Source organism: Mustela erminea, chromosome 9 (assembly GCF_009829155.1).
Source record: "Mustela erminea isolate mMusErm1 chromosome 9, mMusErm1.Pri, whole genome shotgun sequence".
Taxonomy (NCBI): Eukaryota; Metazoa; Chordata; class Mammalia; order Carnivora; family Mustelidae; genus Mustela; species Mustela erminea.
In genome coordinates, this window is record NC_045622.1 from 351,725 (window position 1) to 370,689 (window position 18,965).

Here is an 18,965-nt window from a genome sequence, read left to right on the forward strand (position 1 = left end):
CTAACCATCTACTATAGTACATGTGCTTTGAAGAGAAGGGACAATTCTTTGAAAGGACAGCAGACTCCAGGAGGACAAGGTGAAATTCCCTTAAAACAAATTTTAAACAGATTGTTAATGCACTTAGTAGTAAAAGCATACATTGAGCCATGTTTTATAAAACTCTACAAAAGTAAAGATTTCTAATTAAACCCTTAACACCTAGATGTCACCTATAGTTAAATTTTGGCTGAAATGTTCGAAACAGTAAAAAAAAGAAACATGTAAAACTCCCTCTGTATTATCAAAAATATCTACGCAATGCGCACAGTTGGAAAGGAGATTACTTAAAATAAGGATTGTAAGTTCTTCTGATCTTCATTGAAACAGATTTGATCCTGACGGGTGCGTCATTTTTGGTCCAGGTGCCCCACTGGATTCCAGCCGCAAGTGGTTTTCCAGGGAAGCGATGAATGCCGTTTAGGTTCGCTAGACCACACTGACTGAACCACCAGCCGGTGTTGTTCCTCAGGTGACTACAGCTTGCCACGGACTGACCCCCGACCAGGCACACGGGGCGACAGCCATCATTATCCACGTCCGATGTGCTGAAAGGCATGGCATTTTGGTTTTCTTCTTTTCTGAAGCCCCGGAAGGCGTCACCTGGGTAAAACAGATTTTGTTTGCATGAGTACACTCAGACGCACTTCTTGTCCTTTTAACTGACCTTTACCCAACCTGTTGTTACAGAGCTTCACATCTAGAGCTAAGGTTTCAGTGATTTTCTACTGCGTATCGGTATGAAAATCTCTCCTCCAGACTGCAGTATAGCAGAATCTGGAAATGAGTTCTGCAGCAGGACAGGCATCTGTCAGTGGATGTTTTATATAAAATCACAATCCCGTTGGAACTTTGGCTCTGGAGACAGAGTCAGATCAGTGAGGCCCAAAATGATGCTGTAGAAACCTGTCATTCTCTGGGAAAGGGTCATATGGTACTTGGTTAATTTAGGAAAAAGAAATAATAATTTAGGGAAAAGAATAATTTCTATAATTTCTGTGCCTTCAAATCCCACATTGGGTATAGAGATGACTTACAAATAAAATCCTTAAAAAATAATACTATAATATAATATAATATAACATTATACATAGGTCCATTTTTAAGAACCAGCCCAGGCAGGGCGCCTGGGTGGCTCAGTGCGTTAAAGCCTCTGCCTTTGGCTTGGGTCATGATCCCAGGGTCCTGGGATTGAGCCCCGCATCGGGCTCTCTGCTCAGCAGGGAGCCTGCTTCCTCCTCTCTCTCTGCCTGCCTCTTCACCTACTTGTGATCTCTGCCTGTCAAATAAATAAATAAATCTTTAAAAAAAAAAAAAGAACCAGCCCAGGAAAACTCACTGCCATGTTTCCTTTGAGAAAATACTTAGAACTTGACACTGTTTTCTCTGAGAACCCAAATAAAGCTCTCTCAAGTTTTAGAATCAGAGTATTTGTGCTCCTGGAACAAGTGAGTTGCTTCAATGTTCAAATTCCTTATTTCTATCTTTGCTCTGAGGTCAGAACCAAATGTGCAGCTCCCTCCACCATGCACCTGATCACACGTAATCCCCCGGTTTTATCTATGTTTTTATCTTTATGTTCTACCAACACGTTTTCTTTACCTCGACTGGATTATGTGATCATCTGTTGAAAGTCCCTTCACCTTATTGGGAAAATACAGAGTATTTTCTGAGAGCAAGTCTGAGGGCTCTGTGACGAAAAAACTTGCATCGTTATAAATCGTATCCTCAAGACCCTAATCCAATAGAGAAACCCACAGAAACGTCTCCTAACATAACAAGGTCTGTACTGAATTTTCCTCTTTTACAGATGCAGCATGAAAACCACATACTGTAACTCTCGAAACTTTTCCTTCTATACCGAGATTGGAATTTCAGACTATCACCTAATATCCCAGGGCTAAGCCCCCTTTGGACGTCAGGGACCCCAAGCCTGCCCAGTCCTTCCTGACGCTCAGCCATTTTCCTCCTCGGTGCTTGCTCCAAGCGGCTGTCTTTGCCAACACCCGCTGGCCAGAAGGCCCGTCCCTTCTTCCAAGTACAGATCAGTGGCATCAAGAGCAAGGATGCCACCATCTCCGTCTGTGGTTACAAACACCTGGGCCCAAGCTTCCTGAATCGGTTCTGCAGTGGTGTTACTTTTTTTTTTCTTTTTTTTTTTTAAGATTTTATTTATTCTTCAGAGAGAGAGGGAGAGAGAGCGAGCACAGGCAGACAGAATGGCAGGCAGAGGCTGAGGGAGAAGCAGGCTCCCTGCTGAGCAAGGAGCCCGATGTGGGACTCGATCCCAGGACGCTGGGATCATGACCTGAGCCGAAGGCAGCTGCTTAACCAACTGAGCCACCCAGGCGTCCCAGGTGTTACTTTTGAAAAACCTCCCCACGCTGAATTTCACATGACTCCTCGTTAGAAACTACCCCTCCTGGATGCAGTCAGCTGGGATCCCCCTCTCCCTCCGTGAACCCCCAAAGCTCTGTCGATACTCAGTATTCCAAGTTTTTGGTGTTCTTTATCCTCCCACTGGACCATACTCAGTTAAAGACCTGGGAACATATCTCACTTCTAAATATACACAATAAACAAGTGCCACGATGAGTAAGTTAGGAGAGCTGAATGGGTATGAACCCAAATGTAAGATCTCAGCACCGAGTCATAAATCTGACATGAAGAATTACATTCATTTGGAAATGAGTACGTGCACCCAAGTATAGTGGGGGAAATAACCCACTGATCGAGTTGTCCCATCGACCTGGCTTCTTGCCCTGGCTCTGCTGTGACGAGCTGGGACGCGGGGGCAAGTCCCTTAACCTCTCAGGGTCTTCAGCTGGAAAGTGAGAAGAACGGAGATCGGCTCTGACACTCCACGATTTCCAAATGCCGGCCTGTCAGAACGTGAAAACGTCAGCACTTCCTTCCCAGCCTGGCCCACTCACTCTCCCAAAGGGTCAACTGCAGCCACACACGGAAAGTAAGTTTTAAAGAATAGAAGCTCTTCAAAATCATGGGGTAGTTCAATGGTCACAGCAGGGCTTGAGAACTGCGTTGTCTCCTTTCTAATCTGCTCGTTACCAGTTATGTGTCCTAGATCAAGTGAAACGCATTACTCTTTCTTTGCCTGTTACTGAGTCAGCTGTATTTAAATATCCTGCATGATTTGGGGAATAAAAAACTTACCAGCATTTCCTGAATACCGTCCTAAGTGCATCTTAAAAAATCTTGTTTCGTCTTCTAGCCAAAAGTTATCATATGACGCATATGCAACGGTGTCATCTTCCGATTCCAATGTAATAAACAGCATAAAACTGGTATTTTTCTGATTTACTATATAAAAAATCTTTTTTAGTCCTAGCCAAAATTCGCCTGTTAAAAAAAAAGGTTTTTTTACATATTTTAATACAACTTAGAATAACCTTCATTATTGAGTATTTGCTGTTGTTCAGTTTCTAACACTGAAATGGCTCACATAAATTATTTGAGAGACCAGATGGTCCTCACTCAAGCTATCAGTGTTTGCCTAATTTACAAAATATACATAGATGTATATGTATTTGTATATGCATACTTATGCATATACATATATATATGTATATATATGCATATTTGTATATGCATCCATTGTACATATAGTTGTATATGTATTTGTAATGCATCCATTACGCATGCAGTGCGCAATGTGTGCGTGTATATGTAAGTGTATGTACTATGTGTGTGTGTACACACACACGCACACACATACAGCCCTCCCGCTTCTACTTCACCAGACTGGGGTAACTAGACTTTTATTTTTATCTCACCAAAATAAATTCAAAAATCCACTTAACGACTAATGAAAATTTCAAGATTTACCTCGAGGTACATCCACGAAAAAGCTGCTGACATATTATGGCAGGTAACAAAATGATGTGTGCCCCTAAATGTTGAGTTTTAACCTCCAAATCAGCAGCTCCTAAGGAAACATTTCCTGAACACGCTCAGCTGAAATTCTTCCTTCTGTCCTGCAGAATGATGCTCTGTGAATAAGCGTCTCTTCGCTAGAATGCAGTATGTCGGCTTCTGTGAATAATCCTGTCATGTCATGTGATGAATGAAAATGCCTTCCAGGAGGAATGAGAAAACTCAGGGCTGGGACCGCAGGCTCCCTGCATGGTGTAGCCTCGCTCAGGCTTTGGACCTCCCCCTGCCCACCTTGGCGTGGCCTCTGCTCTGACATAATTTCCCCCCAATTAATCCTGAGGTGACCGAAGGAAGGACAGGTCTAGAGGAAGCCAACCCTGGAGAGTGGGGGGCGGGAGTGACCAGCACTCACACCATGGAAACCCTGGGTAAGACGCCAAGTTCCCCTGCAGGGCTGACGGGGGCACTCTAACTGCACACCCTCCAAGAAGTGAAAATGGCCCTGAAGGACAGGAAGGAACGGGATGGACCACTTGGTGTCTCCCGTCCGTGACACTCCATTATACTTGTCCTCACCATCTTGCCCCTCTACCCAACCCCTAATTTGAGTTTACAATGTATTTTCCTTAATCCCAAGTTTATTTTTTAAACTATACCCGGTACAGCCTGTTCGCATGAGATCCACCTGCCTGAAGACCTTTGTCTCAAAGCTCAAATAATTTCTCCTTAGAAATAAGCATCAAGTGAGAAGGATGACAATTCAAAGCTTGTAGATCTAGGGATACTGAAATCAGGAGGTAGCCCTTGCCAGAAAACTAGAGGCAACACTGAGAAAATACAGTATCTTCACCAGCCGCCTTCGTAACACTTTATGACATGTGACGTCCTTTCTAAAATCATCAGCGTGCAGTTGGGATTGTAGCAAGAGAACTGACACCGCCGCTTACTAAATCCTTGGATGATGTTATTACGGGATGTTACAGCTTTTAAATTAGAACAGTAACTTAGGATAACAGCATGAAAGTGGTCAAAATCACCTGCAAAACTTCCAACCAAGTTAAAATTCTGCAGTGTTCAGACGTCCTGGCGTTCCCATCTGCCCGCGAAAGTAATGCCGTCACACAGCATCATGTGAACGGATTTCGCAGTGTCCTCGGGGTGTACAGTTTTCAACCGTTGAGCACAGGGAGTTTTACTGACATTTTTATAAAGTATTTCTCCCAGGTCATGTCATTTGAATTTGTACCACTGTGCACCTCAATTCTCCCTTCGCAGAGATGTACCACTCAGGGCAAACATTTCAAGGTTCACTACAGCCCAGCCCGCCCATTCAGTGTTTCATTCTACAAATAGTTGTTGAGCATCTACTGGAATTCTGCTAGGGACAGAGGAAATACTTAATAAATACCCAGGTTACAACTTTCACTCAATGCCCACCTAAAGATAAGGATTTCCAGATCCCAGATGAAGACCCACTCATTCTAAGTAGTATGAATGAAGAGAAAGTAATTTGAGAGAGAGGATATGCTGTTTTTGCTAATGATGTGACCAACGGAGGTACAGTACACAGGTGTCATGCCGAAAAGAAGGAAAAAAAAGAGGAGAACGAAAACTCGACCTAAAAGATCACCAAATCCGTCCAGATAATCACACCAGAGCCTTTGGAAATCAACGATCCCGTCAACCCTTTTCTGTATCACAGTCCATCCACCTCCTCTGTGGTCCATGTCACACATTACCTGAAACAGACCCAGAAAAGGCAACAATTATATACCATCATCTTCATTTGTTGACATGAACCTCATGCTCCACCCTTAAGCCTAGAGAACAGGAAGAGTGTCCCACTGAAAGTTTCAGTGTAGTTGTATGGGCCTCATCTATTCAGATGTAAATCTCTAGAAATAACGCTGTTTGTCGTAAGCAAAGTGTGGTTAAGCTGATTGCAGTCCCTGGGGCAGCCATCCGTCCACATGCGAAGTGTCGGACTCTCGTATTCCTCAACGCTGTGGGTATTTTTCAGGTGAGCGGTAATGCTACCAGTTCTGCTGTAGCAGAACGAGGTATCTGCAAATTAACCGCTCCTTTCACTGCTTTTTTAAGTGTCCATTAAATATGCCCGTGCACCTGTCTTTGATTATTCTCTTCTCCAACAGCCCAGAGGCCCGTGTTCAGACTGGAAGCTGCACACAGAAAGGTGTGACCTGGGCCCCCACCTCGCCAGCTGTTTCTGGCTGCACCTGTCAGTGCCCCCGAGAGGACAGCTGAACAGACCCAGAGAAGTGACCTGGGAAGAAAATCCAAGCAAGCATCCTCATCTGAAACTCCCTGCACACGCAGAAAGGCAGTGTGGAGAAAGTAAGGGAATAACACCTTCCTGCGACTCGGAAAGGGATTGTGCTTCCCACTCTTGACAAAAGTAGAAACCTTCCCTCTCCACCTATGGTTCAGGCTCATTTTTGAATCTGTAGGTGAAGCAGGTTAGGTAATTTTAAAAGTATTTCCCACCTACACCCCAATTTTTGGACATGTTGGCAATAGATTATAAAATAATGGCAGTAAAAAAATAAATAAATAATTTAGTAATTTCGGGATGAGAAAGTGATAGTATCTACTCAGGAGAAAAATCACTTTATTGTGTGATGAGATTATCAGTAAGGTGTGATAGTGACATCATAAACTTCCTTATGTACAAAGGAGTAATCGAGAAAAATTATATATAATTTCCATGTTATTGTATGTGTACTACTAGGTTAATATTATACTATGATATTATATATATCCTGTCAGTAGCAGTAATTCTGATAAAAGTCTCTTCCAGAAAGCATAATATAGGACTACTAAAGGTAGACAGGAGGGTAATTTATCTAGCTGGTTTTAATTTAAAAATGGTTTTGATTTAAAAAAAGATTTTCTCAATCTGTCTCACACTTTAGTGAAAGGTTTTTTTATAATTATTAATGTCTTATATAATCACATAAAATCGTTTGTCACCTTCAGGTGTAGAAAGGGAAATCAAAGTTCCTGTAGCAAGTTCCGTGGCAGAGCGCGCTACTTTCTGATACCCACAGCAGTTAAAGCAAGCATCTGTGTGCACGCTTCTGCCTACTGCGAAGACAATATAAGCTCTTAACATCGAATGGATTTCTTTCAAAGAGCACAAACATGAAACTTCAAACGGAAAAGGGAAAGACTCTCAAGCGGTTTCACAGGTTCCTGGTTTGGGCAAAGAATTTCAGAACACCGAAACTTTGAAACTGGAACTTCTACCTATTTGTACAAAAATTTTCAAGAAAAAAATATTGAAACAATTGAATTCTTTATACTAAGTAAGCAGATTGGCTGCTTATCCTGTTTCATATGATAAAGGAAAAATTTTACCTCAAATGGGTAACTAGATCCTTCCGGGTAGATTATATACAAACCACTTGGGGTTTTGGTGACAGAACCAATGGTATCTTTAATATCCGTACAATCTAAACCTAGAAAGGTAAAATCAGTGAGTTAGGGTATTTTCAAGGACACATTTAAGACTTAATTAGTTTCCTGGAGAGATCTGACAGTGCTATCTGAAATTATAATTTTCACTAATGATATGATGATTTTAACTTCTTAGAAATGAAAGATGATTTTAATTTTAGAAATCAGGAGAAAATACACACAAGAAATGGGATTAAGGAATTCATTCTGCTATAACTCTGCCCTAATAACATCGCTGTCAGTGATTAGCACTCCATACTGCTCTAGTGTTCATTTCGAAACCACGTTTATTTAATATACTTTATAGTTACGTATACTCTCACCCAATAAATAATGCTCTTTCCGGAATCTAGCCTTCTTTGGGGGGCATAATGTGTAAAGGAAATCTATACGAATGGGAAGGAGAAACCCAAATGAATACATAGATTAACGGCAAGTAACACATCCTTGAGCACTGGAAACTTCAGAGACACTACGGGGGAACCGCCATTACAAGGGCCAAAGCGAGAGGACAGGGAAATCACTCTCTCCACCAAGAAGAAGTTCTATGCTTGAGGCCAGAGCCTGCTCTGAAGCCAACAGTTAGGACTGGAACACTTGATAACCATCATCTGCAAAGATCCCACTTCCCAGGGGACTGTAAGTATATTATGTGGATATGGATATTACATTTTCTCCTAAGATACTTTGTAGTATCTTTTATAAATGTAATAAAATAAACGCAACCCTTACACTGCTAATTACCCGGAGAAACAAACACATACGAGCCTGAGACTCCAAAACCAGAAGCCTGGGTGAGAGTCTGAGCCCTACCCCTTCTCAGCCAAGAACCCAAGAACCCGTAGCTAGGTCACGCAACCCCCTTTCTTCTTCTCTCATTGTAACAGTACAATCTACTTCACAGTGTTACTCTGGCGATTACATAGCGGGGCATGCGGGGCATAATAGAAAGCACTTAGCACAGTGCCTGTCAAACAGTACTTCTTCAGAAAATGTTATGTAGCAAAAATCAGCTGTTAACCATTGTTTGCTTCCCTCTTTATTTCCAGAAGACATGGATTTGTCGCCTTTGTTCTAAACTGCAAAAGAGACATTTGTACAGAAGCTCACACTCAGAGACAGGGTAGGTGTCCACAGCAGAGGACTGGTCTGGGTGGGAACACGCTTCCCCATCGCCACCCAAATAAATGTGAGCATATTCTTTAGCTTTTTCTGGGCTGCGTGTTCCTCCTCTGATGATGGCCATCCTCAGAGCAAAGGCTTACATCATCTTACGGTGCACCTGGGAATATTTGAAGAGCTTTTGGACACTTGCTCGTGTAATCCTTGCAACAACTGTAGGAGGTAAATGCTCTCGCCGGTTTGCTGGTACAGAAACCGCACAAGGCAATGGAAGGCGGGTGGTTTGGCCGCGGAGCCCACGCTCCTAACTACATGAGACATAACAAACCAATTTAAAATAAAATAACACGCGGACGTGCCCGTCCTACACCTGACACTTAGGAGATTCTCCGCATTTGTCTATTCCCTCCCGTTGTGAGGAAGAAAGACCATACCCTAGCCCTCAACCATATTTACTTACTCGGAGCTCTGCTAGAAATTCATATTTAAAAGATATGATACAGTATTTTCCTTAGAAACCCAGGCCTCTAGGAGTTACTATACGATATTTTTATACAAAAAGCTCTACATGCCACTTCATTTCTGTCTTTAAGTTTCTTTTTCTTTTCAAATTTTACACTCCAATCTGAAGTACTTGGAACAGATCAAAAATACTCTGCACATGTGGAAAGAACCTGAAACCTTCTTCTAACTAAAGATTAATCATGAATGAAACGTAGGTCAGCCTAGGAAGGACGTCCCTGAAACCGTGGGGTTTGCAACAGGCCCGGGAGGTACATTTGGCTGAGCGCGGGCCTTCAGGAGCTGGAAAACCTTCCCACCTGAGGGCAGCTCATTGCTGGGGCTGGATCTTCCCCGCCAGGTAGGACACCCCCAGTCTGTCCGGTAAAGCAAGCCGTTTGTAACACGTCCTCCAAAGGCACCCGGCCGGCAGGGAAACTTGAAGCAATTAAAGGCGACTGGGAAAAGTCTGAAACAGCCAAGTTCTCACCATGCGACTGCACCGGCCTGTGAGGAAAAGGCTCCAGCGGCCTTCGGAGGACTTCTGTGGTCAGGAGGAGGACCCGGTTCATGAGCTCGTTAACCTGAACACACGCGCGCGCACCTTTAAGCATTTTATACTCAAACAAAACCCCTTCCGCTGAATTCTACAGCGGGTCTCCCCCAGCCTCTTACAACCCCAGCTCTGCGGTCTGTAATAATGCCCACGGCCCCCTGCCCTCCACCGCGGCCCCATCCCTGCAGCAAGGCCAACAGGGTCCCTGCAGGTGTGGCCGCCCTGCCCCGCCCCGGCCGGTGAACAGCCCTGCAGGCCCCCAGCCTGGCCCTTCCAGCTCCCTGCTTGCACCGGCAGGGCTCCGGGCGGGGGTGCGGGGTGCCACTTAGGGCCTGCGTCTGCCTGTTCCCCTCCCTGCACGGGCTCCTCGTCCGCCTGAGGCTCGCTACCTCGCCTCTACCGGAGGAGGTCCTGAACACGTCCCGACCTGAACGCACCACGGAATGAGCCGCTGGGCCTTTGACCGCGTCGGTGACGGGTGCCCCAACGAGGCGGCCGCACGGATCCGTACCTGATTAGATAAATAATCCAAGGAACTCTGTTGCTCGTCCATCATATTTCTTAGCAGCTTTTTGGTACTCCGGGTGTAGGAAACAATAGAATTTTGCAAATTTCCTTAAATCATAATGAAAAGTGTTTGCTAAATATTAGATTGTTAGAGAGAATAGAGTGAAAGAAAGATCATGAATTTTACGTGATTTGGGATAAATATGTAGACACAATAATATCTCAGTCTATCTAAAGACTCCAGTTAGTATAATTTTCAGTTAACTCGGGATTAACAAAGACAACAACTGTCTTAATACATTTTAATGAAACTGTTCTAATAGTTTAGATGACCCCCAGATAATTTAAGCTCATGTAACAGAGGGACAACATTCTGAATATTAATTGTCACTTCATAAGATGAGAGAGAGAAAAGCAGGAGGTCTAGAAGTTCTCAATTCTTACCACATAAGAACGTAAAAAGCAATAATCCATATCATGCAAGTTAATTTTCAAAATAAATCTTTCTCTTAATTTGTTCTATTAATGCTATATATATTCATATAAACAAATAGCAAACACAAATATACACCAATATTAAGTCTTAGTTGAAGTTTCAGTTGGTTGGTTTCTGATTGAACTTTTACTGTATATTTCTTATATATTTTTCTTTTTTAAAGTATTTTTATTTTAAAGCAATCATATTCTTAGAAGGGTTGCCGGAGCAGTACAGATAACCCAAATCACCGGAGAGCGGCTGCCGTGATGTCCCTGCATATTCAACCTGTACTTCCTCCACAAAGACGTTCTCTCCGACACAACCCTCACAATCGGTAACTATGCATCCAGGACTCGTACTTCCCAGACCAGTCACGGTGACAATGTCCTTTACAACAAAAACATCCACATAGTACTGAACGACGACTTTATTTCCGTTCCTGATTTTTACTCTCACAGCAGAATCGGTAATACCCCAGCTTCATCCCACTTTGGTACTTTCCGTCTCTCGCTTTCTGTTAGATTCTTCCTGGATGTAGACATCTGTCCTAAGGGGCACACGGGCCACTCAATCACCGCTTGAGAAACCACAGACGCTCGTGTTGCAGCCCATAGTCTGGCCAAGGACGTTCCCCCTGGAGGAGCTACCCGGAGCATCACCCCCTCCCTCGCCGATCCCCCTTCTTACATCTCACAGGTAATAGACCCTGGAAATTCCTGCACTGTCGCTGAATAGTTTTAAACAAAAATCAAGACTTTGGACGTCTGTTTTTATGGTTTGCTACATAAATTTGTAGTAGACCTATTAGAGCAGCTATTCCTCCTCAAAACTAAGGTGCAATTTCCTAGTGGCTCAGAGGGAAGATTGAAAATAGCCATTGGCAGATTGACAACACGCCCTCGGTGCCCTCTGCGGGCAGCAGATGCCACAAGACTGCGTACTAGAAGGATCCATTCGTTCAGTCACCAAATATTTACTAAGCACCTACTATGTGCCAAACACAGAAAACCTCCGACCTTGGGTGATCAACATATATATAAAATGACCCAAACACATCAAGGAGGGCACGTGACATGCTGGGTGTCACACGCAACGATGAATTACTGGACACCACATGTGAAACTAAGGACACTAATTGAATTTAAATTTTTAAAAAATGATCCAAACAAAGCTAAGGTCTATTTCCTCCTATGTATACCCTGGAAATAATAAACCATATACCTTATAATTGTCATTTTTAATACTTACTACACATAAAATGTTTTTCTTCTCGTGTGATTTTAATTTTATCATCACATGACTCCTCACAGTCTCCCGTATAAAGAGTATCATCACTTTTACTCTCATCTTTTGCATCAGATACACCTTCTACAACGTTCACTGCTGGAGAATCCTTTACATTAAAAAAGTAGAAATAAGAAAACAATATATGAAATACATTCCATAGACAAAAGTAACAAGAAGAGCACATGGAAAAGATGACATTTCAGGACGTACACAAGGATGATTGTTAGAAAAGGAAACAACAATGAACGGGTTAGTTAAACTTCCACAAATAAGCCTTATGGATAAATTTTAGGGAAGAATAAAAAGTATATGTTAATTCAGTATTTTTGCTCTGCCTTCTTCCTCTCTAATTCCTAAAGGATATGTTCAGGGTCTACTTTCAGTAGTGGCTCCATGGCCTGGACCTTGAACTTTGGTGCGTTCCCTCGCCCAGGAGTCCCTCCTCCAGGCATCTGTCTGGCAGTCTGAAGGTCCTTAACCAGGACTAAAAAGGTTCCCTGAGATATCTACACGTCTATGCCAAATGGACTTTCTGCCAGCAGCTATTAAGAATTGGGGCCTCGGGAGGGGGCATATGAGGAAGGCATGTTGCAATAAGCTAGCTAGCTACAGATTTGAAAGGTCAAGTTCTCACTGATTTGAAACATATCAATGACAACGGTAAAAAAAAAAAAAAAAAAAAAGAAAGAAAGAAAAAACAACCACGGAATTTTGCTTTGCAAAATCAACAACAGATGTCATCTTGGAAAGTCAACCACAGCTACCATTCCAAACGTATTTATTTCTGTTGGTAAATAGTGGTTTTCCAATATGAAAAAATTCTTTGGTAGAAGTCACACAGATTTAAATAACTTCTATTAAAAGAAAATAGTAACAAGCTTTACCTTCCTTTGACCTGGATATTGAGAGAAAGGTTAAGAGCTAATCATATTGTAAAAGATATTTGTCCCAAAAAGACGTTGCCATTTTGTTACATTGACCTATTTTTAACTTCTTGCTCTTTCCCCTCTCCCCCTGTAATAACTGGCTTATAGATGTTTTCAAACACGTGGGGGGCAACCACATTTTTTTTGGATCTAAATAAGGTTTTTGAATTTTTAGTATTTTAGAGAATGGTGTTATTAATATTTGTGTGGCTTTCCTAAAATTTATTCTTTCTTCAACCTTGGAACTTTGGGATTTCGTATTTATACTATGGTAAATACATTGTATAACATTTTAAAATTATAAACCAATATTTGAATATGTACAGATTCAAATCCCCATCTACCAGAGTATTGCGTATACCTTATTAGTTCTCACAGTGACATTGTTTTAAATACGTTTCTAATTTCCTAGGTAACCGTTCACAAGGCTGTATTTGAAATACAAATGTTTATAAAATACTCATTTTTTAAAATAGCAAAGTGAATTTTTTATTACCTATCAGATAGTTCCTTATCAAAGTTAACCCAAAAGTTGCTGGCTAGTTTTTAACATAAGCCTATCATTTCTTTAAAATTTTTTTCATTAGCCATGTGTTAAGTGTCAGTCCTCAGTTTTATGGTTTTTTAAGTTTAAAAATAATCTCATTTAAGCTGTCTCAGCATTTCTAATTAAACTCTTTAAATTTTCCACAACGATATTCAAACTTCTAGTATATCCTGAAAACAATATAATCATACTTGCTAGCTAAAACAATATTGCTGAAATTCTTACCGTAGAATGATGTACACGGATACCTTGTGTAACTTCTCCACAAATAAAAATAAATGTATTTAAGAATAAAAGTGAAGCTTGAGGAAGATACATCATATTCTTCTTGGAGAAATGAAAAACTTCTTCAAGTATCAGTCCGCTCTCTGTGGAAAGAGCTGCAGTGCATAGAGTCTGCAGTTAAAACCTTCTGGAAGGTGTTCAACAAAAACAGAAGCCAATACTTACTGGTTTCCATGCCCTCGTTTGAAACAACACCCTTCGTATGAAAAACAAGGTAGCCTGTAGGGATCCTGTCATTTTCAAGTTATACCAACCTTTTTTTTAATGACTGTATGCCTGCTGTTAGAATACAGGCAATAACTAGGTAAATAAGCTATTAGATAAAGCATGAATTTATAAGCCCATCTAATGTTTATGAGTTGGGTTTTGGGGAGTTTTGGGGAAAAAAAAAACCTTTGATAAAATATCCCTCAATAATTGTAAACCAGTTTGCATAAAATAGTAAGGAAGTAGACATGAATGATGGAGCAGGAAGAATGTTATATTGAAATTGTTTTTATAGGGCGCCTGGGTGGCTCAGTGGGTTAAGCCGCTGCCTTCGGCTCAGGTCATGATCTCAGGGTCCTGGGATCGAGTCCCGCATCGGGCTCTCTGCTCAGCAAGGAACCTGCTTCCCTCTCTCTCTCTCTCTCTGCCTGCCTCTCCATCTACTGTCAAATAAATAAATAAAATCTTTTTTAAAAAATTGTTTTTACAAAACACTAAGCAGAAATTTAATCAATGTGGACATCCAGGACACCTAACTCAGTATAAAGCAAGCTTCTCCCTGAACTTAGCTATCAGTGATGGTCATATTAATCACATAAATGCCAAATATCTAGGACTCTGATTTGTATGTTTTATGTCAGTGTTACTAAAACTTCAGAAACTCTGAATGTCAGGGCAGTATTATTGAAAATTCCCGCTCTCTGAGAGCTAATAGATCAATGAAGGTAATGAGTCCCCAAGAACCCCCTTTCATGATTCCTTCTTTTCATAATATACACATGCCTCAATATTCACTATATTAAAATAAAATAAAAGGATCCAAACCGGGCGCCTGGGTGGCTCAGTGGGTTAAACCGCTGCCTTCGGCTCAGGTCATGATCTCAGGGTCCTGGGATCAAGGCCCGCATCGGGCTCTCTGCTCAGCAGGGAGCCTGCTTCCCTCTCTCTCTCTCTGCCTGCCTCTCCATCTACTTGTGATTTCTCTCTGTCAAATAAATAAATAAAAAATCTTTAAAAAAAAAAAAAAAAAAGGATCCAAACCTTTCCTGAGTCTTGCTCCCTGTTCCAGATATTACATTCTCCACTCCCTTCCCCAGACAGAGAACTACTGGGCACCAACGGCACATAGTGTTTCTGGGGCTGATAATGCTGACGGGCACAGTAGGCACTCACATGCTGATTAATGAATTAAATCTTCAAACAGGGCGCCTGGGTGGCTCAGTGGGTTAAGCCTCTGCCATCGGCTCAGGTCATGATCTCAGGGTCCTGGGATTGAGTTCCACGATGGGCTCTCTGCTCAGCGGGGAGCCTGCTTCCTTCTCTCTCTCTCTCTCTCTCTGCCTGCCTCTATGCTTACTTGTGATCTCTCTCTAAAAAAAAATAAAAATAAAAATAAAAAATAAAAAAATAAAAATAAATAAAATAAAATAAAATCTTCAAACAATTATGTATCCTCTGATGGTCTTTCCTCACCACCCACTATGACACCCAAACGCTCTTCCTCTTCCTCTCACAGTTGCTCCAGGGGACAGCACGAAGTGGCTGGGAGGACCAGCTCTGAGACCAACTGCCTGGTTCCAATCTTGTTCCTGCCAAGCCTTCGCTCTGGGATCTTGAGCAAAGATCTAATGTCACTATAGCTTAATTACTTCCTTTGTAGAATGAGGTTTATGCTGGGGATTCAGTGATTTAATCTACATAAGCACTCAGCACGGTGCCTGGGAGAAAGCAGGGGTGACCATTATTATTACTATTTGACTTGATCTGTAATGCGGTTCTAACATTAATGACAACGTCAATGACCTTTATAATCTGTATGAGGCATTGATGAGCACTTAGCTTTAATCTGTGGTTGAAGTCTTACGAAACTGTAATGAATATGGCAGGATTTCGTAATTTTAAATCAGCCAGATGTTAAAATTCTTTGTTCTTTCATAGCTTTCCCAGAAGCAAATCCAGGAAATTCTTACTGGAGCAAGAAAATACTTCAGCAGAAGATGGAAAAAAAATTGGTCTCAGCCAAGATGAAAGTGAAAGCTCAGAAAATGGTCCCTCACAGGCTGCTTTGCATAACTCACAAGGTTATCACAGTATTCAAGTTAGGTAAGTTATATGGACATGCTTTGTAACCACAAAGGGGTTATTATTGTTTCTTTTGTAAACAGAACATCGTTAACAATTTATGAGGCGTGTTAATGACTTTAGATGTCTACCAGGCATCTCCTCCCTAGCTCATGTCTGAAGCCCAAATCTTACTCCTTCTACTTTCAACCTGTTCCTCCCCATCTCAGTACGTGGCAGTACCCTTCATCCAGTTGGTCCAGCCCCAAATCACAGAGTCACATTTAATTCTTTTTTCACTCACATGAAACACAACCATTTCACCCCCTTGCCACAACCATTCATCAACACCTCTTACCAGCCCAAGGCTTAAAATTCTGAACACTTCTGGGGCGCCTGGGTGGCTCAGTCAGTTATGTGACTGCCTTGGGCTCGGGTCATGATCCCATGGTCCTGGGATAGAGCCTCCCGTGGGCTCCTGGTTCAGTGGGGAGCCTGCTTCTCCTTCTTCCTCTACCCCTCCCCCCACTTATGCTTGCTCTCTTTCCAATAAAAATAAAATCTCTATAAATAAATAAAATTCTGAACACTTCTTAGCACCTCAATTACCATCATCTTACTCCCAGCCTCCATTATCTCTCACCTACTATAACAACACTCAAACTAGGCTCATCATGTCGAGTCTTATCAACTATGGTCTAAGCTTTCCTACAGGAGCTGGAGGGATTCTTTCTAAAGGTTAACTTAGGTCATATTATGCTCCAGCTCACAGCTCTCCGATGACTTCCTCTTCATCTGAGGTTGGATTTTACACTAATTCCTTGAATACCGTATCAACCCCCACTGAACCTGAGGTACATCCCCAAAGCAGTTCTCCAATCTCGTGTGTTAGCATACTTCCCTTCCCTCACCCTGTTCTAGCTGGTGTCTTCCTGCTGCTCTACGAACACAGCAAATATAATTCTGCCCTCGGAGCCTTTTGTGCCAACAGCATCCTCTGCCTGTAATATTCTACATCCAGCCCTCTGAATGGCAGCCTCCTTTCTTCATTTAGACTCTGCCCTAATTTCCTTTAATCAGAGGCTTTCCCTGAGCACCATCACTAAAATAGAACTCTATCAGTCTCTAGCCCGCTACAGTTCTCCATCTTTCCTCAGAGTACTTTTCACTACCTCATATATTCTGGGGGGAGGGAGGAGAGAAAAATGACTAAGTCGGAGCATAGGGATTTTGAAGTTTTGTTCACCACTGTATCCCCAGGAGCTAGAAAGTCTTTGGCACATTCTAGATGCTCAATATACATTTCCTTAATAGAAGAATTAATTATATATGTTATAAAAGAATGAATAAAATATTTACAAAATAAAAATATTATTTAACATATACACAGTGTTATACTGTGGTTTTAAAGTACAAAAGAATTAAGCATTATACTCAATTCAGATGTCTCTTCTGACAAAATATAGAGATTTAGTGTAACATTCTTTTTTTATTGCTTGAATCATACTTGACTTTCCTATCAAGAGATAAAGTTTACAAATGCCTCAAATTATCTATTGTCCAAATATCTAATCTTAAATGGTCTTTTTGTTTTTTTAATCTAGGACTATACAACTTAAATATATGTGGAAACTTGATTAATATTTTGAAGAAGTAATTGAAAGGTTTAAAAGAAAACATACTGTGATTTTAAAAAACTAACAACACTGTGTTTAAAATTTATCTTTTTCTTGGTCATCATTGCAAAGCAACATTTGAATGAAGGATAATTAATATTCATGAACATTTCTAGGCACTTGAGAAACCAAGACGTGCTTCCTAATGCTAACAGTCCATGCAACAAAGCAAGAAGGTGCCTAGTAATTACAAAATGCCCAACTAAGACGACAGTGAAAGCTCGACTTCGAGGAAGTCTAGGCAAGCCTAACTACTCTCACCAGCAAATCCGGTCTTCTCACTTTTGCGTGCACTTGGCAGTGCCAGCTTCTCTTACTCAGTTTGAAAGACGCCCTAGAGAACAGTAGGAACAGAATCAAGGTCCACGCCATGGCTAGGCCGGTCTAAAATTTGCCAAGATACCTAATGGTCTGTGTATACACATTTAACCTTTCTTTGCCAAAATTATATATATTCTATATTCTTGGCATTGTCCTGAGTATGTGCATTGTGCGTTCAATCCAAACTGGATATGTTGTGGTACTTTAAAATCTGTCACCAGATGACATTTCAATCTGGGTCACTGCATCCAACTTGGAAAAATCTGTCTTAAATAGTTTCAACGGGAAAGTTTATTTGACCTCTAAAAATGAACTTAGCTCACAAAGGCAGAGACATTTCAATGCTGGGCGAGCGATTTTTATTGGGTTTGTGCGTTCTGCTTCCAATCCGGGAGAACCCCCCCACGCCCCCCGCCACACCTGGCTGACACACAGTCGGGATTTATATGTAATTTCCTATTGAGGTCCAACCACAGTTTTCAGCCTTTTTTCAGATTTTCGCTTGCAAAGCCATCACGCGGACGGCTCAGAAGTCACCGGGTCTGCGCCCTTCCCGCAGCCGCGGAGCTCCGCGCTGTGCGTGGGCGCACCCCCGCCCCCGGAGATCTCCGACTTAAATAGGGGCTCCTTCCAGGCCGCCGACGCGAAGACAGGCTGTGTCCGAATCCCGCAGCGCGGCAGGCCGGCGCGCGAGCTGGGGCAGGGACGGGGCGAGGAAGAGACCGCGAGGGGCCGGCGCGCGCCCGCAGAGAGAGGGAGCCGCCCAGCAAGCGGGGGGAGCGGGGAGAGCGCGGGGTCTGGGGATCCGGACGTCCCCCAAGACCCCCAGCTCCAACCCCACAAGCTTCGGTGGTCCCACCGACAATCCCTACCCTCCTACCCTGAACGACCCCCGCGGCAACCCTCCCGCCGCTCGACACCCGCACGACTACACCCTCGGGCCCAGGGAGTGAGGACGGAGCCCGGGACCCGACCGCCACGCCGCTCGGAGCTGCTGCGCAGACTCGTGCCCGCGAGGCCGGGCCCCGCCCACGCCGCCTATTGGCCGCCCTGCGCTTGGCCCCGCCCCGCGCCCGCCCCC

General features: G+C 42.6%; 1 protein-coding gene across 1 annotated transcript; it reads right to left on the minus strand.

The window, feature by feature from the left end:
* Window positions 1–322: 322 nt before the first annotated feature.
* ANGPTL5 (angiopoietin like 5) lies at window positions 323–13,655 on the minus strand. The gene is made up of 8 exons (XM_032356445.1): window positions 13,560–13,655; window positions 11,823–11,967; window positions 10,101–10,204; window positions 9,524–9,617; window positions 7,312–7,412; window positions 5,552–5,672; window positions 3,214–3,399; window positions 323–642 (listed from the first exon to the last, which is right to left on the minus strand). The coding sequence occupies exons 1-8, from the start codon at window positions 13,653–13,655 to the stop codon at window positions 323–325; spliced, it is 1,167 nt and encodes a 388-aa protein (XP_032212336.1).
* Window positions 13,656–18,965: the final 5,310 nt, after the last annotated feature.